Source organism: Equus przewalskii, chromosome 32 (assembly GCF_037783145.1).
Source record: "Equus przewalskii isolate Varuska chromosome 32, EquPr2, whole genome shotgun sequence".
Classification (NCBI taxonomy): Eukaryota; Metazoa; Chordata; class Mammalia; order Perissodactyla; family Equidae; genus Equus; species Equus przewalskii.
Window position 1 is genome coordinate 18,206,975 of NC_091862.1, and position 20,603 is coordinate 18,227,577.

General features: G+C 44.9%; 1 protein-coding gene across 13 annotated transcripts in view; it reads right to left on the reverse strand.

Annotated features, from left to right (window-relative positions):
- Nucleotides 1-20,603, reverse strand: part of SASH1 (SAM and SH3 domain containing 1) — a 300,681-nt gene that overhangs the window by 129,864 nt on the left and 150,214 nt on the right. For all 13 annotated transcript variants that reach the window (XM_008539539.2, XM_070602972.1, XM_070602966.1 and 10 more), the window contains exon 2: nt 8,657-8,785. In XM_008539539.2, coding sequence (XP_008537761.2) covers nt 8,657-8,785 — 129 coding nt within the window. The remainder of the gene's footprint in view (nt 1-8,656; nt 8,786-20,603) is intronic.

Sequence of the window (20,603 nt, forward strand, 5' to 3'; positions counted from 1 at the left end):
ATTTTTGATTAAGTTCCCTTGGCTTCTGCTGGAGTCCATGAGATGGATGGCACTGCTGTGGCACAAATTTAGAAAACCTTCATATTCTAAATAATTGCAGTAAGTCTCTCAAACAATCCCTTATAAATAATCATGTATGGACAAGCCTCAGACTAGCCAGAGATACAGAAACTGGCCTTATTCCTGAACATGACCTCTAACGCCATTGCTACAGTTGACAAATTAAGTCTCTATTTCTAAAACACAGGTTGACATGTCCGGGGGAGGAGAAAAAATCTAGAACCTGCTGTTCTTGTCTGAGTAATACAGTGGGACATTAAAGGAAGGCAATAGCTGTGCTCTGGCGTTACTGACGTGCATTTTCCAAGGTCACCAAGTTAGTCTGTGTCCCTCCAGATTCCAAATGGTTAAAAAGGTCAGAGTAAGATTAACAGAACCAACTAGACCAAGCTAAACATTTTACCACCTTGCTTTCTTCTATTTAAAATAAAATTCTCGAAACTTCCAAACTGAAAGAAAATGCAGCTCCAAGCCCAAAAATCCTGCTGAAAGTGGGTGTAATGATCTTCTAGTAAGAGGTGGCCAGAGAGAGCTCCCGTCAAAATACTTGGTATTCTGGGGCCCGATTCCTTCTGTCCTTCGTCATCTTGGTGCACAGGTGCTGTGGCGAGAGATCAGTCTAAAATATGTACCTAGAGGTCAGGAGCCTGACATCATGTGTGTGTGGCAACACCAGCGAAAGCTCACAGCCCTGCCCAGGTGACCTCCTGTCTGGGCCCTGCAGGAATCTGCCTAATCCTACTGCAGACGCCCAACCATCGCCATTCCCCAAGCCAGGCCCTGGGGACACGTGGGCCACTGGACCTGAGCCCCACAGTCCTCTCCACAGGCCTCAAATTTAGATGTTTGTCATTATCATCAAATGACATTATCGACACAGCCACAGAAACCCACTCCTAGGGCCTGAAAATAAGCAAACATTGATCACATTCCTTTAAGCTGTCTCACACCAAGACCATCCCATCTCTAGTGTGCTACAAATTAACATGTTTCAATAGCCTATAATTAGCTTGTGCGTAGCACAAATAAATTACACTGTAATTGCCGACGTGGAAAGCGTTTAATTCTTCAACATAACATTTAGATCACACTACAGCTTGGGGAACCTGGTTTTAATATTCCAAGGCTTCAAAAAGGGGCCTGGCCTGGGCTGCACTCAACTCGGAAAGGTCCCAATTCTAAAAACAGAGCCATTTCTCCCCAAAGCCTTGGCCAAACACTGGATTCTGCCACCAAAGTGGCCTCTTTCCTTTCAATTCCTTGGCCTCTCTCCTCGGTTGCTGTCTTTTGATCAACCTTTCAGAATTCTCTCTGCTGTATGTAAATGAAAACAACTACAAGGCTCAGACTCTTCTCCTTTTTGGAAAGCATTTGTATTTTCAGCAGGATGCTATTTTGGTTTTTAACCTCCCCCGGCTCGTTGTGTTTCAGAAACACAAATAAAAATCAGTCATTTCTAAATGCTCAGGAACAAAAACAGAAAAACACGCCAATGTTGTTGATCCATATTTGAAAAATCTGATGCAGACTTAATTCGTAGACTATAACATCACAATAATATATCTAATCTATTTCCATAATTGTACACGCAGTCTACAAAGGTCTCTAAGTTTAGAAGGATGGAAGCACACCTAACCTGATTGTAAGGATAATAAAAACCTTCTTAATTAGGAGAGGTACGGGATGCCAAGATCAAATCTGGCAGCCAAGAATTCTGTTTATGTCCACGTTACCGCGGTGCAATGTACAAGAAATGCTGACTAAATTGGGACCGGGCATTGGACTACAAACGGGACTTTGTCTGAGGGAGCCAGAGCAGGGGACTGTATTACCAGCTGGCTTAGAACAGAATGCCTCAGTGTATTCTGACATCAAATGTGTGAATCCCGCAGCAGAACCGCTTCTGACTGCAATCTGCAAAGCAACAGCAGCCCAAAGCTAGCGAGTAATGTCAGTTAAGACAAAATGAAACAAAACGAAAATAAATGCCCTTCAGAGCAACAATTGGGGTTTAGCAGTCGAATATTTCAACTCAGGACGATTTGCAACACATCACATTCTAATCCTGTGGATAAGGAGATAAGAATTCAGGGAGGACACGTGCTGATAAGAATTCAGGGAGGCCGCGTGCTGGCCGTGCCCGCATTCCTTCAGAACACCCAGGACCTATGCACTGACAACCTCGCTGGGGGCAACCTTGCTTTCCTGATCTTTCCTTGAATATTCAGGGAGTTCAAAGGCATAGGAAAATAGGAAACCTGTTTTCCACACGCTTTGCTGTCTCCAGTAAATAACAAAGGAAGAACAGTCTGGAAAATAAAAAAAAAAAACCACAGAGACTGCACCATCTGGGCATATCTGGGTGAAACCACGAGTTCACCTTGGCCTCACGGGTCCACTATTGCGAAATGGAAATTATTTTTGTTTTGTCTTGTGAATGATGATGAATCAGAACAACATCCTAACTTTTTATATCATTAACAATCCAAGGACCTCTGAAAGAACACCATGTATGTTTTTCAGCACTTCGTTTCTATCTTAGGTTCCAGCCACAGTAAAACTCGCCCCAATGGCCTGTAAAAGCCACATTTTCTAGCTCAGTTTTTAACCTTTTTGCAAACTGTGCCCTCTGCCTTAAATTATCCTGCACTGTTAGCACCCACTCCCCCACCAGAATAATCTTCCACGTTCTTTATGATTGGGCTTGGGGATCACCTCCTCCAGAAAGCCTTCTAAGACTTTCCTAACCTCGGTCAACAGCTCTCTTCTGTATTCCTGCACAGCATTTTAATAGCCTGTTTACTTGTCTAATACTCCCACTAAATTGTGACCTCTTTGTGGATGGGGAATACATCATCATCTGTGTTTCTGGATGGGCAAAGTCTCAGATACAGACTTGATGCCCTTTAAATATTTCTAAATAATTACATACATAAATAAACTCAACAGATACTGAGCATCTATTACGTGCCATGCATGGTTCTCTGTGCTGGAGTGACATAAGTGATCAAAACAGACGGACAAAAACCCCTCAAACCAGGACGTACTGGGAAGTGGCCCATGAGGGAACTTTGTGGGGTGATGGCTCCGTTCTGTATCATACCCGGGTGTGGATGACATGGATATATCCACTTGACAAAACTGTGCAGCGAAGATCTGTACCTTTCACTGTCCATTTTACCCCAAAAACAAAGAACTTCTAAAAAATAGCAATGATCCAGCCGGCGTAAGGAGGAGAGATGACATGGGAATGGCAGACTGCGGGTACGCACTGGGGCTGGGTAAGTGGCACGGGAAGTTCACTATATTATGCTGTTTACGTTATGTTTGAAATTTCCCAAAAGAAAAGCTAAAAAAAGCTCCCTACACTCACGTGAATAAATAGTAATGAAGTATGAATAAAAGATAGTTCTCAGCATTACTCCCAGAATAGAGGGGAACGAAAAGGATGAACAGTTATGGACACTTACAACGACGGACCAGGGACTTTATAGTCGTTTTCCATTTAATCCTCACAATAACTTTCTGAGATACTTTTACCCCTATTTTACAGATGGGGAAACTGAGGCTTGGAGAGGTTACCCAACTTGCCAGCTAAGTAAAACAGCCAGAAGTGGAACCCAAGTCTGTCCACCTCCCCAGCCTCTTGCCACTGTACTTCTCCCCGTTGTGCCACTGCACCAAGCCCGGAGCAGGACTCGAAGGCTGGGGGTTGGGGTGTAGAGTCTGAAGAAGCCCCAAGAATCACCACTAGTCCTGACAGACACCACTCTTAACTGCTGTGGGGGACTGGAATTGGCCACCCCAAGATACGTCTTTCTGGCATGAGGATTATTTTGGGCTGGTTACTTTTAAAAACTGCAGACACGAAAGAAACTGAAAAGTAGAATTTACTTACCCTTTGCTAAGAGATATTTACATTGTAAAGAAAATCTCCATCTGTACCAGGAAGGAGGGGTGACCTTCTCTCTAGAAACTCTCACCAACGCAGAAGGCAAGGACTTAAATCTGCATAATAACCTTACTCTTGTTTACCGTACTTGTCTGGTAACCTCCTGCAACTGACTCCCCCTACCCCCAACATCTTCCTTTGTCTTTAGCTGAAGAGGACATTTAAGATGGTGGCTTCAGCCATTTTGGCGAGTTGCTGAGGTTGCCTGAGCCTCTCCCACGTATACCTGTTATAAAGCTTTGTTTAATTTTCTCCTGTTATTCTGTCTCATGCGAATTTAATTCGATGTCCGGCCAGAAGAACCCAGAACGGGTAAAGGAAATGTCTTTCTCCCCTACACTGCCTCTGCCTTGGTCCAGAATTATATTTGGAACGATTAAATTATAAAGCTTGCAAGGAACGGCTGTACCCCAGAATCATTCCTACACCGGCAGCAAGGGTTCTGATGTCACATTTCTCTGTGATGATTTGCAGCATTTTTATTTACATTTCCGGTCCTTAAAGATCTGGGTGAGTCTCTGCCTGGACTCCCATTTCCTGGTGCCTGATGTGGATCTAGGCTGCCCCAAGTAGAGAAGCCCAAGGGGTCCTGGCCTACATGCCCATCTATACGACCCAATGGATTTTATGGAGTGGATTAGGGCTGTCCCGGGGAGAGAAGCCCAGGGCACCCTGGCCTACACGCCCATCTATATGACCAGGTTCGCATCTAAAGTTATACGACCACACAATAACCAGACCCCATCTGCACTGAAACCATTTAATGACTTTTTACATCATCTTTTCTTTGTCTAGTAAAAATATGTCAGGTACCCATGTCTGCAGCTCTTCACTGCCCATGGGTCCTGTCCCCATACTATTCCATACTATTCTCTGAATAAAAGAACACTACTGCCAGACCTTGAGAGTCCAAGAAATCCTTTTGACTCCTTGACTCACCAAGCCCGCATCCGTGCCCACAGATGCAATAGGGATTTGGCACAGAGTCCTAGCCGGGCTTCAGCTGACGTTGTCACCAGGGCCCCACTGCAGGTGAGGACTTCTCCATCAGGGCTGTGCCGCACCACCAACCACACAAACTTGTTTTCTGCCAACACCAAGCAGACTCAAGCTCAAGATGCCAAGGAAGCTGACACAGTCAGTAATCAGAGGCCACCTTCCATGTGTCCCTTTCCTGGCCGTGGTGTCACTTTGACAGATGTCAGACTTTAGCATCAGTAGCAATGGGTCCATTATGGACTTGGACAGCTGCTGTCATTTCTGAAGGCAGCTTCTCTCAACCAAAAACCACACGGTGCTCAGGGATGTGCCAAATGTGTGGGAATATGGGCCACTTCCCTGCTGTTCACAAGTACTGATGTCCCAGTCCCCAGCAGGGGTGAAGCCTGAGGTCCACACTCTGTTCCTTTAGGGCCCATTTGGTGCTAAATAAAAACTCTCACCATCGTTGTAAACTTGGATCATAATCCCTGTTTATACTGCTGAATTTTCACCCATCTGTACTCTCTGTTGCCTTCAGCTAAGCTCACTGGCCCCAAAAACACTTTATCAAGGGCTTTATTCCAGCCAGGAGCCGGGTGACTGGGGCCTGGAGAAGGAGCTTGACATCCTAGCCAGAAAGTTAATTACTAATATAATTATCAAAACCTTTTATTTTTCAGGGTTAAGTCAAGCATCTGTGGGCAGGGTCTCTCTTGGGTTGGTTTGTTTTCCAACTGACACGTAACTAGCATTCAAGGACAATGTGGGGTTTTTTTTTGACTTTTCAAAGCCAATACAAATATCTAAAAGTCTTCTTGATCTGCAGAATACTCCCTCAATCCCAAAATTTACCCAGAGGATTTCAAATGAAACAAAAGTCATAAACCAATTCCACCCACCACCCCAAATTCTCTGTACTCAAGGCTGTGTTCTAAATGCCTTTTGCTACGGCAGACAGAGCAAACTTAAAGGTCCTTTTTCCCTATCAAATGTTTCAGGCTCCTAATATGTTACCATGTCCTCTTACTGCTTTGAGGGGGTTGTTTGTTCTCGGAGCCAGCTCACGGTCAGCTTTGATGGGGCTGCCTACCGGCACAGAAAGAAAGTATTAAGCCGTAGGTCCTCAGATCTGGAGCTGCTCCACCAGCGGGGCACGGAAGAAGTTTGCCTACTTGTCCCAAGGCAGAATCCAAAGTCTAGAAATGCAGGTAAAACCTGAAAGTTACACCTTTTCAAGAATGAGTTCCCATCAGGGCTCAATCTGTGAAGAGCTAACCCCCGGGAGAAGGAACTTTGCGTTAAGTCGCTGGGGTTGTATGCATGGCCAGAAAGATGGATAACCTTAAAGCACGTCTAACACAGACATCTGGACGCCTGAGCCTTGTGAATGACAGTGAACCACGTGGCATCTGGCCTGATCTTCAGTAGTCTGAGGCCTCCCACTTACCACTGCAAGCAGCCTAGAATTTCCTAGAAAGCGAACCTGAATATGCCGACTTGGGATCTTACTTTTCTCACTAACTACAGCTTAAAGGATGAACAGTTTCCAGCCTGGCTCGAATTCGCTCCCACCACCAGATTCTCACACCTTTGATCAGAACTAATTAAGCTCATGTGGTGGTTTTTTTCCCCAGACTGTCTTTTGCAGCTCTGGAACAGAGCGCACCAAATTAGGCCCATCTGTCTAAGTGGGAAGGAATTATTATCCCAGCACCAGGCAGCTTCCTTTCCTACCTAGAAGCTGCCTTCCAGGGTTTCAAACGCCGTGGGACGATTGCGGTAACCCCAACTCTCACCTGGCTATAACTCTGAGAAGAGTGGCTGAGGGGTGTATGAAGGATCATGGACCAATTCACGGCCACCCTTTCCTTGCTCAGTGAAACGTCCTAGGAGGCCACAAAGTATGCTACCAGACGATCATTCTGGGGCAAAACTGCAATGTTCAAGAATCCGGAGCAATATTTAGATTGTTGTTCTGCTGCAATCTTGCCAAAAGGAAAGTCTTTTCTCGTTCACTACGCCCCAACAGGAGAGCCTAATGAATTTTAATGGAGCAGGGAAGTCTTGTGCCACATGAGGTTACTTCCTTAAAAGGAACCAAACAACCCCGCCATTCACACGTGCCAGGGGACAAAGTTAGAGGAAAGAAGCCCTCAGCAACAATGACAACCACAAGCCTGCCTAGGCCATGATGTCAGGACCCCTGGGTGATGGCTTTTTCTTTCCCCTACGAGTGCTTATCAGCGACTTTACTCTCACCCCTGCCGACTGCTAAATCGGTGGAGCAAAAGGAAAGAGAATCAATAGTTATTTGACAGTCACGATGTGACATTACTCCTGACCTAAGGAATCTTTACTTAGGTTGGGTTATGGAAAGAAATTAAAGCGCCTAAGAACGCCAGCATCGAAGCAGATTGTGTTCACTGACAGAATATACAACAGTGGTGCCTAAACTACTTGTTGGGTCCCTTACATCATAGGCCCTTTAGAACATAAAAGGAATATTAATAAAAGAATTACCTGTTCCTAGTTTCTTAACTACTGTTTTTTTCCTTCATTCCTCCCCTAAGTAGATTTATGGAAAATAAAAAATAAATAAGAACTCAATTGAATCAGCAGTTTTCAAACTTCTTGTAAATGAAGAGGGACTCAGTTACTCAAGAGAGATCCACATAGCCCCCGATATATAAAAGATGGTCAAAAAGGAGCTGGTCCAATGAACAGACATGGAGAGTTGAGTCTTTTCTTCCACCTCCCATTCTTCAAGTGGTCTTGAGGTCACCAGTGAAACAAAACAATTTGAAAAGCACTGAACCAAAATGAAACCAAGGAGAATATGTGTAGCAAGTTTAAATTAATAAATGCAAAAGTTTCAGTAAGATATTTTGTAGCAAGTGTACAACATGGGAATACTAGCACACATACAGATTATACAGAGAGTTCCTAAGCTATTTATTTACTATTGATCGCATGCAAGTTCTAATGCTCCACTAACCAAACACATAAAGGCCTTTACAAAACAGCCAAATGAATTTCAATGCACCTGAGTGAGAGAAGAGACTACAGCCATGAAAAACGGTGATTATAAAAAGATCCTAATGAATGGAAGAACTCCAATAAAATGTTAAGTAAAAAAAGCAAGAATTAAATTGCTGATGTAAAAATGCCCAGAAAAACAATGAAGGGAAATCTGCTTAAAACACCAATATGATTATTGCTAGGTGGGAGATTAAAGTGGTTTTTTAGTTCTTTACATTTTATTTTGTTTTTCAAAAAAGAGGAAAAAAGAAAAGAAAGAAGGAACTAGCCAAGACATCCTTTGGGCTTATAGTCAGTAAAACTGTAGTATACATTGGCCAACAGTAAAAGTATTCTTTTCCCTCAAGTTAAAAAAAATAAAAGTAAAAATCCAGGCTTTTAATGGACACAGATATTTGACCATATTGTCCTAAGCAATACTCATTCAATTTGATATCCACAAAAGAACTGGGTTGATACTTAAGGGATCCGAATTTTTCACTCCATATGAGGCAGCACCCTGCAGACTGATGCTCCATGAGCAACTAGGACCCGTTCAAAGGCCCAAGGAGGGATGCTGGACCAGCAGCACGAACAAAAGCAGCCCGGCTGGGCAGGAGCGTATTCCCAGTGCCACCCACTCACCACGTCCAGGTCCTGGGACACCCGCCGTTTCCGCAGCTCCTCCATCCGCTCGCACACGTCGGAGAAACAGGTATTGTAATAATCTGCATACTGCTGCGCCAGGTCATCGATGTTTCCCAGGGAGCCGTCCTGAGGTGAGGAGGGCAGGAGGAAGAAACAGGAAAAGAACAAAGGCGGTCAGTCCACCTGCAAAAGCCCCACATCATTTTGTCTTCCTCTCTGCAGGGTTCACAGTAATAATCGCCGATATTTACTCACTGGTGAGAACGTGCCAGGCTAAGCTTTACGAATGACATCTCCTCATCCTCAGGACAGCCCTTGGAGTCGGTACCTATTCTTCTCGCCTTGTAGATAGACAGACAGTAGCTCAAAAAGTCGAGTGACAGCCCAAGAATTGCAAGCCAAGGAGCCAGGCCTCCAAGCTGGAACTGTCTGGTACCAAAGTCCCAGTCTTAGACCCACACCTGCGTTTCCCTAACAGGGCTGAGCGAGCCCCAGGAAAGCGCCTTCAGCAAAGGCACCGTGTCCCGAAGAGGCTCCTACAACCCACCTAGGGCCCACGGCTGCATCAGAACCTCCAGGGAAGCTTTTGAGAAATCCAGCCACCAGGACCCCACTCCCAGACACTCTGATTGGAACCTGGGAATGCAGAGAGGCCAATGCAGAATGCTGTATCTGGGACACACCTGAACCACACCCTCCCGTGAGGCCCTCAGACAAGGGGACAATCTTATGCCAAGTCATTCCAAGTACACGTGCAAGAGTACACACTACAAATTCACCTAAATAAATAAGGAAACACGTCTGTCTCTTCTCTAAGAGAAGTACACGGTAGTTGCTCTGGAGCCCACACTCCTGAGTTCACGCCCAGCTCACTGCCTCTTACGGGTCGGTGGCTGGAGGCACGATTCCTAACCTCTGGGATTGCTGGAGTAACTATAGTACCTATGTCGTGGTGAGGAGTAATGAGGTAACATGAAACACTTGGAACTTAGCTCCTCACCACCCACCTGGCACGTGGTAAGTGCTCGAAACTTATTTAACGACTAATAGAAACTACAACATCACGTTTCAGACTATAGTCTTCCCTTAGAGGAGTCGATTCTGAACACATACATATGGGAGGACAGAAATGCTGCATACATTTGTAAGTTATGCCGTTTCTTGTATCAATTCATTCATTCATTCATTCATTCATTCTGAAAACATCCCCCTGCTCCTTTTCACCTCCCGACACGTTCTTTCTCTGGTATGAATAAACGACTTTACCAAGACAACCACGGAAAATGATTTTATCAAGACAAGCTAGGAAAACACAACGTTTAGACAACCTATCCGGAGGCCTGGGTCAGAGCAGGCCATCATCTCTGTCCCACTTCCGCAATCACTGATTTTACAGAACTAAGGGAGCAGAGAAACAGAAGTTGAAAGAAATGACTTGTAAGAAAAGCTTCCTTTCCCACCAGTAAAATGCCCTACGTTTGAGGTAACTGCCTCCAAGTCCCCAGCACCGAGCCAGGGATGAGGCCTCTTACTGGGCCAGGAAGATCTCTGAACAGCTGGACATGTCTGGGCAAAGTCACCCCCCCACTGCAGTCTGTCTGTCTGGGACAGGCTGGACGGACGTGGTAGAGGAGCTGGACGCCTACCCTGCTCTAAAAGTGTTCACTGTCACATTTCCAGGAGGGAAATCACATGGGTTGAGGTGGAAATCTGCAGCTGAGCCTCTGAGGACCCGCACGGAAGTGGGCAGCCTGGAGTCTTGGCTTTACTGCCTTTCGTAAAGGAAGCTGCCTGCAAACATGATCGCCCTTGGGAGGGAGGGAGGCAGGCCAGAGCTGCCTAAGGTGAGGCTCCTGAATACAGCATGATAAGTCAACTCACAATCCTAAGGTTCGCCCTGACTCGTCTCAGCTCAATACCACCTGCCCCGTGGGCCACAACTGGAAAATCTGCAACATCCCCTCTGGTTTTCCTGCCTCCTTCCTCACTTTCCCTAATCTGCCTTTGACCCAGCCACCAAAGTGACCTCGCTAAACAAAGAGAGATAGAACGAGCTCTCCCCGCCCCTGAGTCATCCATGCCACCCCAGCCCTCACCCTACAAAGGAAACCCCAAGCTGACGGGCCGGCTCTCAGGGCCCTTCACTTCCACTCCCCACTCCCACTGGTGGAGAAAGGAGCTGAGTCTGTGCACGGGGCGGGGGGAGCCAGAGAGCAAGCAGCGGCTTCCCCTCAGAGCAGACCCTCACCCACGCCGCCCACCTCAGCCCCAACACGGGGAGAGAGGACTGCAGGAGACGTGAGGAAGAACGGGGGCAGAAGAGTGGCTCCCATGGGAGCTACTGAGCCCCAGGACTCTGAGAGCCAAGTGCCGCCGAGGCAGGGGCTCAGGCCACAGCTGCTTTGGCCAGTGGGGCAGGAGCTGCAGGTCCTCAGAGCATGGAAACCGGCGACCCTTCGCATCAGGCACCTGCCTTCTGGTAGCCAGGATGTCTGCTTACCCTTCAAAGAGACCAAGCCCTCGCCATCCCTGTTCTCTTCAAGACCCTCCAGTTTTCTTAGCTCCCTCCTGCAGCATACACTGGGAAAGACCAAGGAGCTCCCGCCCGAGAGTGCTGGAAGGAGGGGAGGCAGGCCGTGCAACAACCTTACCCAAGAACCCGTTTTGATGAGTTAACACCCTGATCCTATCACTCCACAAGTAACTGGGGCCCCTGGAAGATGCTGGGCTCTTCAGAGTTATCTTAGCCTCTCGAGAATATGATGCTATCCTCCTACCCTCATCCAGAACCTTCTGCCTTCATCCAGCCAGGAGATGAAACCTATCTGCCACTTTTGACCAACACAAAATCCACATCTTCTAAGACCTGAGTAAACTTGGTAGAGGCGTTCTAGCTACACACTCTCCTCCGGCTTGCTGTTCTTAAGTGGAAATTAAACTCTCTCCTCTCTCTTTCACTGAGAGTTGTTGTGTCCAAGCCAAGGGACTTCGATCTTGAATTCTGGCTCCTCAAAAGTAACCAGCTTTCATGTTTATGAACTGTATGACCTCACAATCAACTATTTTCTTGGACAATTCAAGGCCACCCCAAAAAACTGTAAAAACAATTATTTAAATAGCTTTGTTCAAATTACTTTTTCTCCTTTTCCTCTCCTCACTCATATATCCTAGCGACACCTTTAAAGCCAACTATGCACTTCAGTTCTAAAGTTTCCAAGTTGCAGATCAAACTTCTTTTTGTGCTAGGGAAAAAGTTTAATTTTCTATCCTTCAGTCCCAATCACTCAAAAGTCTCCCCCAAGATTTGCGGGCTTTGAAAATATATCTGTGGTTCGTGGAGAATAAAGCAGCTGTTGTACTCACCTCAGGCCACCGACAGCAAATATCTCACACCCTGAAATAGTCTGCAACATCCACGCCTCACCTGGTGCTCAGCAGATGGTCATTTAGGACAGGGAGGCATAGCTGCTGCTCGTTTTCCCACATCATTTTCCAGATGTGGAAAGTCCCCATAATTACCACTTTCATCAGTTTCGATGATTTCAATGCCAAGTAAGGCAAAAGAATAAAAGGTGTGTGTGTTTCTAAAATGTAGGCTTATCTGCCATCCCAGGAAAGGAATCCTTTCCGTCAATGAAATGGAACCCAAGGAACGACACGATGATTTTCTTTCTTATCCAGTCAAAACCCATTCTCTTTCAGAACTATCTGGAAACTTTTGCATCCTTTCTATCCAACTTGTTCTTACTTGAGATAGCACAGACCTACTCAGTAAAAATATTTACTTCTACTAAAAATGTTTGCAACATTCGTCTGCAGGGAATTTGAACAATGCAGCTGAGGTTTCGATAGCACCACACCTACTGCATCCTGCTTTTTTGGGATGTGAAGTTCACGTCTGACTCAACACGATGACGCTAATGCCAAGAGGCAGCAATGTTACAAAATAAACTCCTGCATGTAGGATGACTTTAAGACATCTCTATATTTATTCTAATAAATACAATTATGAAAATACTGAAACAGATTCCTTTTCAAACTTTCTTATTCTTTTAAAGTGTTAAAATTTCCTGCTCTAGAGGGTCAGCCCTGAGGCTGAGGAATTAAAGTTCTGCGCGCTCCACTCGGGGGCCTGGGTTCGTGGGTTCGGATCCAGGGTGGGGACCTACTCCCCTCATCAGCTATGCTGTGGAGACGTCCCACATACAGAGTAGAGGCAGATTGGCACAGGTGGTAGCTCAGGGCAAATCTTCCTCAAAGGAAAAAAAAAAAAGAGGATTGGCAACCGATGTTAGCTCAGGGCAAATCTTCCTCACAAAAAAAAGTTTCTGCTCTAGAGTTTATTATTTGTCTAACACGTTTCACTTCTTATTTTCCCTCTTTGGTTCTCATGCATTGGGCTGAAGCAATATTAGTTCAAGTTCAGAAAGAGAGAGGAAAATCTTATTTCCTAAAAAGAACTTTTTTTAAGTAAATTGTGAAATTTTGTGTCACGTTATCCTTTTACAAGAATTTTTCCCATCACTGTCTTTCAAAAAACAGAAATGACACACGCAGATCCAAGTTCTCTTTCCTTTTCTCATTACAAAAACCACGTCACAGCATCTTTCCATATGACCATCCATTTCACTTGGTACAGAGTTAATTTAAATCTGTGGTCCCACTACCGGTGTCAGCTCAACGAAAGACGACCTTGTGTAATCTTCCCACGAAGCCACAGGCACAGCGATCCCAAACACCCGTCTACTACACAACCAACATAAAAATACAGGGCTAAGAGGCGTTGTACCAAACAATTCCGATCGGGTGCACTGCTGCTGCAATTAAGGGGAAAAGACACAGAGCATTGTTGTCTCACCAACTGATTTCACAGCATTTCTGATATTTATCCCAGTGTGCTTCTGTCTCTGGAAAATGTGAAAACTGAGAGTACCATGAAAACAGAGACATTTGCATCATTATTTTTGCTCTCTTCTTTCCCCAGATGTCACTCATGGTTGAGAATATCTTGACAGGCTTAAGGGGAAAAAAAGAAAAAAAAAAACTTCTCTGAAAACACCAAGAGACACAATGGAATCTGTACTGCTGGCTATATGCAGATTGTATGCAAATGAACGCAAATGAATTCGTGGTCCTGCTATTTTACGTATCTATAAAGACACAGCCCCAAGGGAAACTCAATGCGTTGCTCCAAAGACCCAAGAAAGAGAACAGACTCCTGGCTCATTTATCTAGTGTGACTCTACCTTTTCTGTCCATAAGAAGTACATATATGATATATTTTATATCATATAAATTACATGTTATATTTACGTTGCTCACTGTTGTTATGGAGAGGGATGGAAATGACAGACAGATTAGATAGATAGATAGATAGATACTCAGTTCCCTACAAGCTAAACCCACTGAAAGAAATTACAATACAATGAAGTCTAACGGATCTCATGAACGACTTCACAATGTGTCTTCACTCTTAATTTGCTTGTTTACAGATTTTGAGGTGATAAACACTTTGAGCAACCTTTCAGGTAAAATTGCTACTCCCATAAAAAAGAATTTTGCTTTCCTTGTTCGGCGTCCCTGAATCCGTGAGATGTTGCTCTTCGCACCAGCTCATCATCCCATCCAGCCCTATCAGTCTGGAGAAACTCACTGAACATGTAATAAACGATCTCACATCTTCTTCTCTGAGGCAGCACACCCAGCATTTCTGCAGCTGGTTTGAGCTGGAACAGAGTTCGTCTCAGGAAAAAGTTTTTGTACACATAACAACCAAAAACATACACTAAAGGGACATATTAGGTCATGCTGGTCCTGAGGGAGGGCCCTGGGGGCACACCCACGTGGCATGTGGCTGGAGGAGGGCTGGTTTCACATCTTCCACGCCCCTCTCTCCGAAAACACCCAGAATTTGCCAGAGCCTATGTCTAATCCTTGATTTGGCAAATACAGTCTTAGGGCCCATGGCCCCCACTATTAGGCATCAATGATTTCGTTAACATAAATCTCTTCCAGAAGAATGGATGGCCTCGCAGCAGGCATTATTGACCTCTCCCTCCTTCCTAGCACTCTCTCAGCAACTGCTTCTAAGGCAGTGGGCTTCAAAGGTCTGGGCAAAAAAGATCAGAAAAAAATTGGGAGACGGAACCTCCTTGATATAACGTCATTAACTACGAATATCCATTGCATCTACTTACAACTATAAGCACTCATTAATATAAATTATATCTATTTACAACTACAACTGTTTACAATAAAAATACACACAAAAATAGGCATTTTAAATGCGAAAACCAAGCAGAAATAAAAAGTTCTAAGTTCTTTCCTATTCCCAAATGGATAAGCAATTGCAGTGGTCTTCGCCATTAGGGCTGTACGGGTCAAGGCTGGATCACAGAAGCACACTGCTATGGGTGATCAGGAGCTGGCGGAATAGTCTGCACAGGCTGCTGCCCCTGCCGTCGGCCAGGCTGGAGTGGATTAAGGAAGCTGGATGTGAAACAGCAAGGACAGATCAGAGCCCATGAGAACACTGGAACCACGAAGAGTTGGAATCCACATCTGTTTCTCATCCACTCCAACCCTGATGCCATGGGTGACCGACAGGAGAAGCTGAAGTTCTTCACGACGGACCTCCACACACCCTTGGCTCAGGACTCTCAGAAGGTTAAGGCAATCTGGTGGGACCTGGACCTGCTGCTGGTCCAGGCGCCGCCTCATGCCAACAAGGCAAGCTAGCAGATCAAGGACACCAGGCAGGAGCCCCCACGATGCCTATTACCCTCCACCAACCTTCAGTGTCTAAGAAATATGGCTGCTGCGGATTCATTTCTAGTTTACAGGTTGACACAGTACTAAGCCACCACAGAGTCCTAGGATAAATTTAGACATTTGAGACCAGCATTTGTTTAAATGACATTGCATAGCACAGAAAAGCACAGAACACAATAGAAAATGTTGGCACACATCCCATGAAGAAAGGGGACTGCTGCCTGCAACGTTAGTTTCAGTTATGTATGTGTATAACTGTACTTGGTCACAATCTAAACTATATCTTCCAGTGACCCTGTGACAAAAAGTCTGAAAGTCACTGATAGAGTCCACTCTACCTCCCAGGCTGCTCCCTGGGGGGTCCTCCCACCCTGGAGTCTATTCTGGAGCCCACCGCCCATGGGTCTCCTCGGGACCTTTAGTCCTCCTCAGCTCCCCGCTAAACACCGATGCTCCCCAGGGCTCTCCCTGCACTTTTCTCTTCTTGTGCTCCCTGCCCTCTTGGGGGATGTCAACAGTGACTGGATGGACTTGAAGCCACAGCAGAAGCATTCTTTCCTTCTCATCTTCCTCCCTCAGGCCCAATGCAGCCTGCTTGACCCTAGGATAGGAAAGGCTTGAGATTTTTAGCAAAAATGTTATTACCAAAATCATATGCATAAACGAGTAGTCTCTAATTACCTACTGGGAAGGAATTTGAAAAGCCTGGTCTAAATATTAACAAACTCAGTTTACTGGCCATGGAGAGGAGTGGCTACAAATAAAATGGGATGAAAAAGGCCTCCTCAGTGGCAGAGTGTGTGCTGGCATCTCTGACGTCACGTTGATTGCCAAGTATGACGAACGCTATAAAATTAGGCTCTTCAATCCTCAACACCTAATGGGATATTTCATTAACTCAAATATTTATTGGACACCTATGACATTCCAGGTGCTATGCTAGGTGCTAAGTATGCAATATAAAATCAAGAAACATGAATGCTTATTATTACTGGAAAGAAAAGCAAAGTATGGTCTTTAGTTTATTTTAATGTAGCCATATGGTTAACTCATGGAAACCTATTAAAGCGATTTACTAATCTGTGCACTTACCATGAGGTCTTTTTGGAAATGAAGGTTCAGAAAGATCCAATTTGCTGGGCTACCTACCAATGGCTCAAAAGAACCTCTCACAGGAACCCTCAGAACTTGAAAATGCAGGGAAAAGACTGGAACATGGACAGTTTTTCTTAAAAGTTCAAGTACAGATTCACATTTAAAATGGACATGTCAATTTAGCAGATGGCAAGTTTGGAATACACTCATTTCTCATCTCTAAACTGCCCTGAGCTTAATAGAATCACAGATTTGGAAGGAACAGCAGAATGAGCTAGTCAGGTGGGAACGAAGCCACGATTTCAGACACCCATTCACAGGTTTTGATGAGCATTAATCACACTCTGCGCTCTTGCCGCCTTTGGCACATGATCATAAGGATCCGGGGTCTCAAGCATCTGATCAATCAGGAGCTGAGCAGGAAAAAAGTGATCCATGACAGTCATAGAAATTCGGAAATGAATATATTAATCTCAGAACAATTCTGGAATTTCTGGTTACAGTGTTAAACCTTGTGCAATATGTGAGTTTGCTGTTTTCTGAAAATTATATTTTGCCACAGCTTGAGCAGAGAGTCAGGAGGTGTCAGAATTCGTGGAATCAGAACTGGACTTGATTCCAGCTGACTTCCTCGGACCGCTCCTGAGGGCAGTGTGGCTGTTCAGCGAGATTTGGAAGTCCTGGTGATCCCAGCAAACATGACCACAGGCATCATGCTCATAACTACTTACTGTCACAGAACTAGTGTGGACTAAACTCTTTCTTGGTGATGTTGCCAAAATTCCCCACTTTTAAGAACTGGCAGGTACCATCTAAACAGTGTTATCAATAAAAATTCACATGGCTTACAAACCTGAGGATACTGATCACATGGCCGAGTACTGAAAAACTAGATGCCCCTAATTAACACTTTGGTAACTCTCGAAACTCTTCCCCCCCATCCCCCAGCTGCAGACAAAGGCCCATGCCTCTCTTCCTAGATATTCAGTCTGAACTCTCCATCTCCATCAAACTTTCATTCCCGATTCCAGGATTCCAGAAATTAGTATCAACCAGTTTCATCCAGCCCAGACTCTCAGGAATCATTCATTTATCCCCAAAGTCAGAGGTCACTAAGTCTCATATCACTTGTTATAATGTGTCATAAATAAGTCAATGTTACAAATCTCTTCTTCAATCTCTCTCAATGTCTCGAATGTCTTGAAATGTCTCTCCATCCTAGTCCTAACAGTATTTCAAGCCATCGACAAAGTTTCCCAGCTATCCACCCTCCCTCCAATCTCATCTCATTTACAACCCGCTCCATGCCCCATGCCCACTGTAACTTTCAAAATATAAATCGTGAAAACCACTAATGTCGCCCAGTGAAGACTTAGCAGGGTCAGCCTGTTCCTACAATACAAGGCTTTTTATCTGGACTCTCTCTGCCTTTCTAGGCTCACTCCCACGGCCCTACCTCCCCATCTCCACTCTGGTTTTGGCCAGATCAAAGTACACACAGCACTACATCAAGCCCACTACCCCCATGCTATTCCTTCTGCCTTGAACACCCTCCTTTCATGCCACTGGCCCTGCAGACAGCAGCCCACCCTTCACAATGGACTTTGCATGGAACCTGACCTTCCCAAGGCATCAGTGTAAACTGTACGTCCCCCTTGCAAACACGGACCCGATGTCTGCAGTCTGGTTCCCAGTCCTGGGGGGAGGGCAGAGGAGCAGGTGCAGATGGAGATGAAGCAAGACTGGCCATGATGGACAACCGCAGTGCTGGAATAGGAAGGTTCTTTAAAATACTCTCTCTACTTTAGTATGTATCTGAAATTTTCTATTTTAAGACATTTTTAAAAAGTGACTTTTACTTATTTACATGGTGGGTGTCCTCAGGAGACTTTCAAGTCCTTGAAAGCTGGAACTGGGTCTTACTCATTTTTGCAACCTCAGCATCAAACCCCATTACAATGTCTGATACTTAGCAGTTACCTAAGAAGTATCTATCAAATGCATGAATGAATGAATGAAGAAATGAATGGAAGTCAGTAGAGCTGACCTCTCCCCTTGCTGAGGGTGCCATAACATTCATCTGGTAACTATGCAATGACGTACTGTCCACTAAACCAGCATTTTCATAAATAATGGTGAGCTTTTACAGTCTAAGTCCCGTCCTCACCAATCCCACAGCAGTAATTCAGTCTCGTGAGCGAGACATTCAAACACAAAATGTATCATCAGACACAAGGACACGGGAGGAGCTAGGCGACGGGGTGGGGAATATGTTTCCAGGGAGAAGGGACAACAAATGTCCTTCCTCTGAGTCAGGAGGCAGCCTAACCTGTTCTAAGAGGAAAAACTACCTGGACAGCTAATGGGTCAGTGCAGAGGTGTGGCAGGCCAGGGGGCAGGGGAGACAGGGGGCGGGAGAGACAGAGGGAGTCCAGATTTGAGGATTCTTCATGTCCAGAAATTATTGATTTCTAATTATTTCCACTTATTGCTGATAATTCGTAACATGTTGAGGGTCATAGATCTTGCTGGAATCCCATGGAAGTTTCTTACACGGAAAAGACTAAGGGGAAAATTTCTTGGTGCAATGAGCTTAAGGTCACTAAAGTCCCATATTCTTCTCACATCCTGACGGAAAAAGCAATTAAGGGTTTTGAAACAAAGAGAGCGTTATATATAAAAAAAGGCACTGAATCCACTAGGAATTTGTCTGGTTGAATCCTCCACATTCAACTCCCACCGGGGAGACCAGTAAAAACACACAGCCGGAAGGCAACGGTAAGAAAGCAAATATTCGAACAGTGCTGTGGCCACAGACGCAGGCATATTCCCTTTATGGGAATGTGCTGAAGGGGAACCTGTCTGTTCCTATTTACTGGGGTCTACTTTAGGGCCCTACATTCATGTGACCCCAACTGAGTGGTTTCTTTCCAAATCAGGGAGAGACCAGTTCACCCCCTGCCCTGGGAAAAACTCCGAGTGACCCAAAACAACTCTTCATTACACCCCGAACCCTCTTCAAGCTCATTTCATGACTCAGCTTCTGACACTTGCTCTGCTGATCAACTCCTCCATCTCTAGGACACTCACACGATGGGGCACTAAGGACTTCATTTAGGGACTCAAAGGTCTGCTTGCAAATGGGGAGCGACCAGGGAAAACTCTGCTGGCTTCATCCTGTACCACATTCTGACCTGTAACATACAGGAAAAAATCAGATTTAGAAAATGTCAGCCCGAAAAAATTACTCTTCTTGTCCCAGGCACACACGTTTGAGTGTGATCTGTGTCTGTATCTACGCATGTGTCCATCTACAGATGTAACCACATAACACATTACATGTGACATGATGGTCATATTTTTATTTCAATTTCTTTGGGAAGAAAGTTCTTTCTTAACTACATCATTTCCCCTCAACGTGATCTCAATTTTCATCATAAAAGACTTTCACGTTTGCCAAGAATATATAATGTAAAACCGCTCTGGAAAAGCATCCTGAGCACAGAGATCTGTTCTTACTCATAGATGAATAAAGAACACCTTGGAAGTTGAGTGCAGACTTGCTTTGTACCATGTTCTCTACAGGGTTACAACGTAAACTTGACAGGCACCTCATGCCTAAGAGAACAACCATACCAAAAATCTAAGATGAATCCACATCATTCTATGAAGCCAATTACCACAAGAATGAAAATATTCATTTTTCCAATTTGCTTAGGAGTTGAGAATTTACCATCACTGGCTTCTTCATGACGTTTAGTGTTTAAATACCTAACACCTACTTTTTTGAAACAGCAATTCACTTCATCGAAGAATTAACATTTTTACCTAGTCATCAATCAAATCTAGTTTCTTCTAACAGTTTTATAGGTCAGTGTTTGCTCAGATACAGTCCCCTCCTTCCCATTCATGCTCCTGGATTTACAATGAAACAATCTCACTAAAAGAAAAGAACTAGTTAAGGGTTGGCTCCCTGGCATAGTGGGTAAGTCTGGCGTGTTCTGCTTTGGTGGCCCAGGTTCGCAGGTTCAGATCCTGGTCACAGACCTACATGACTCATCAACCATGCTGTGGTGGT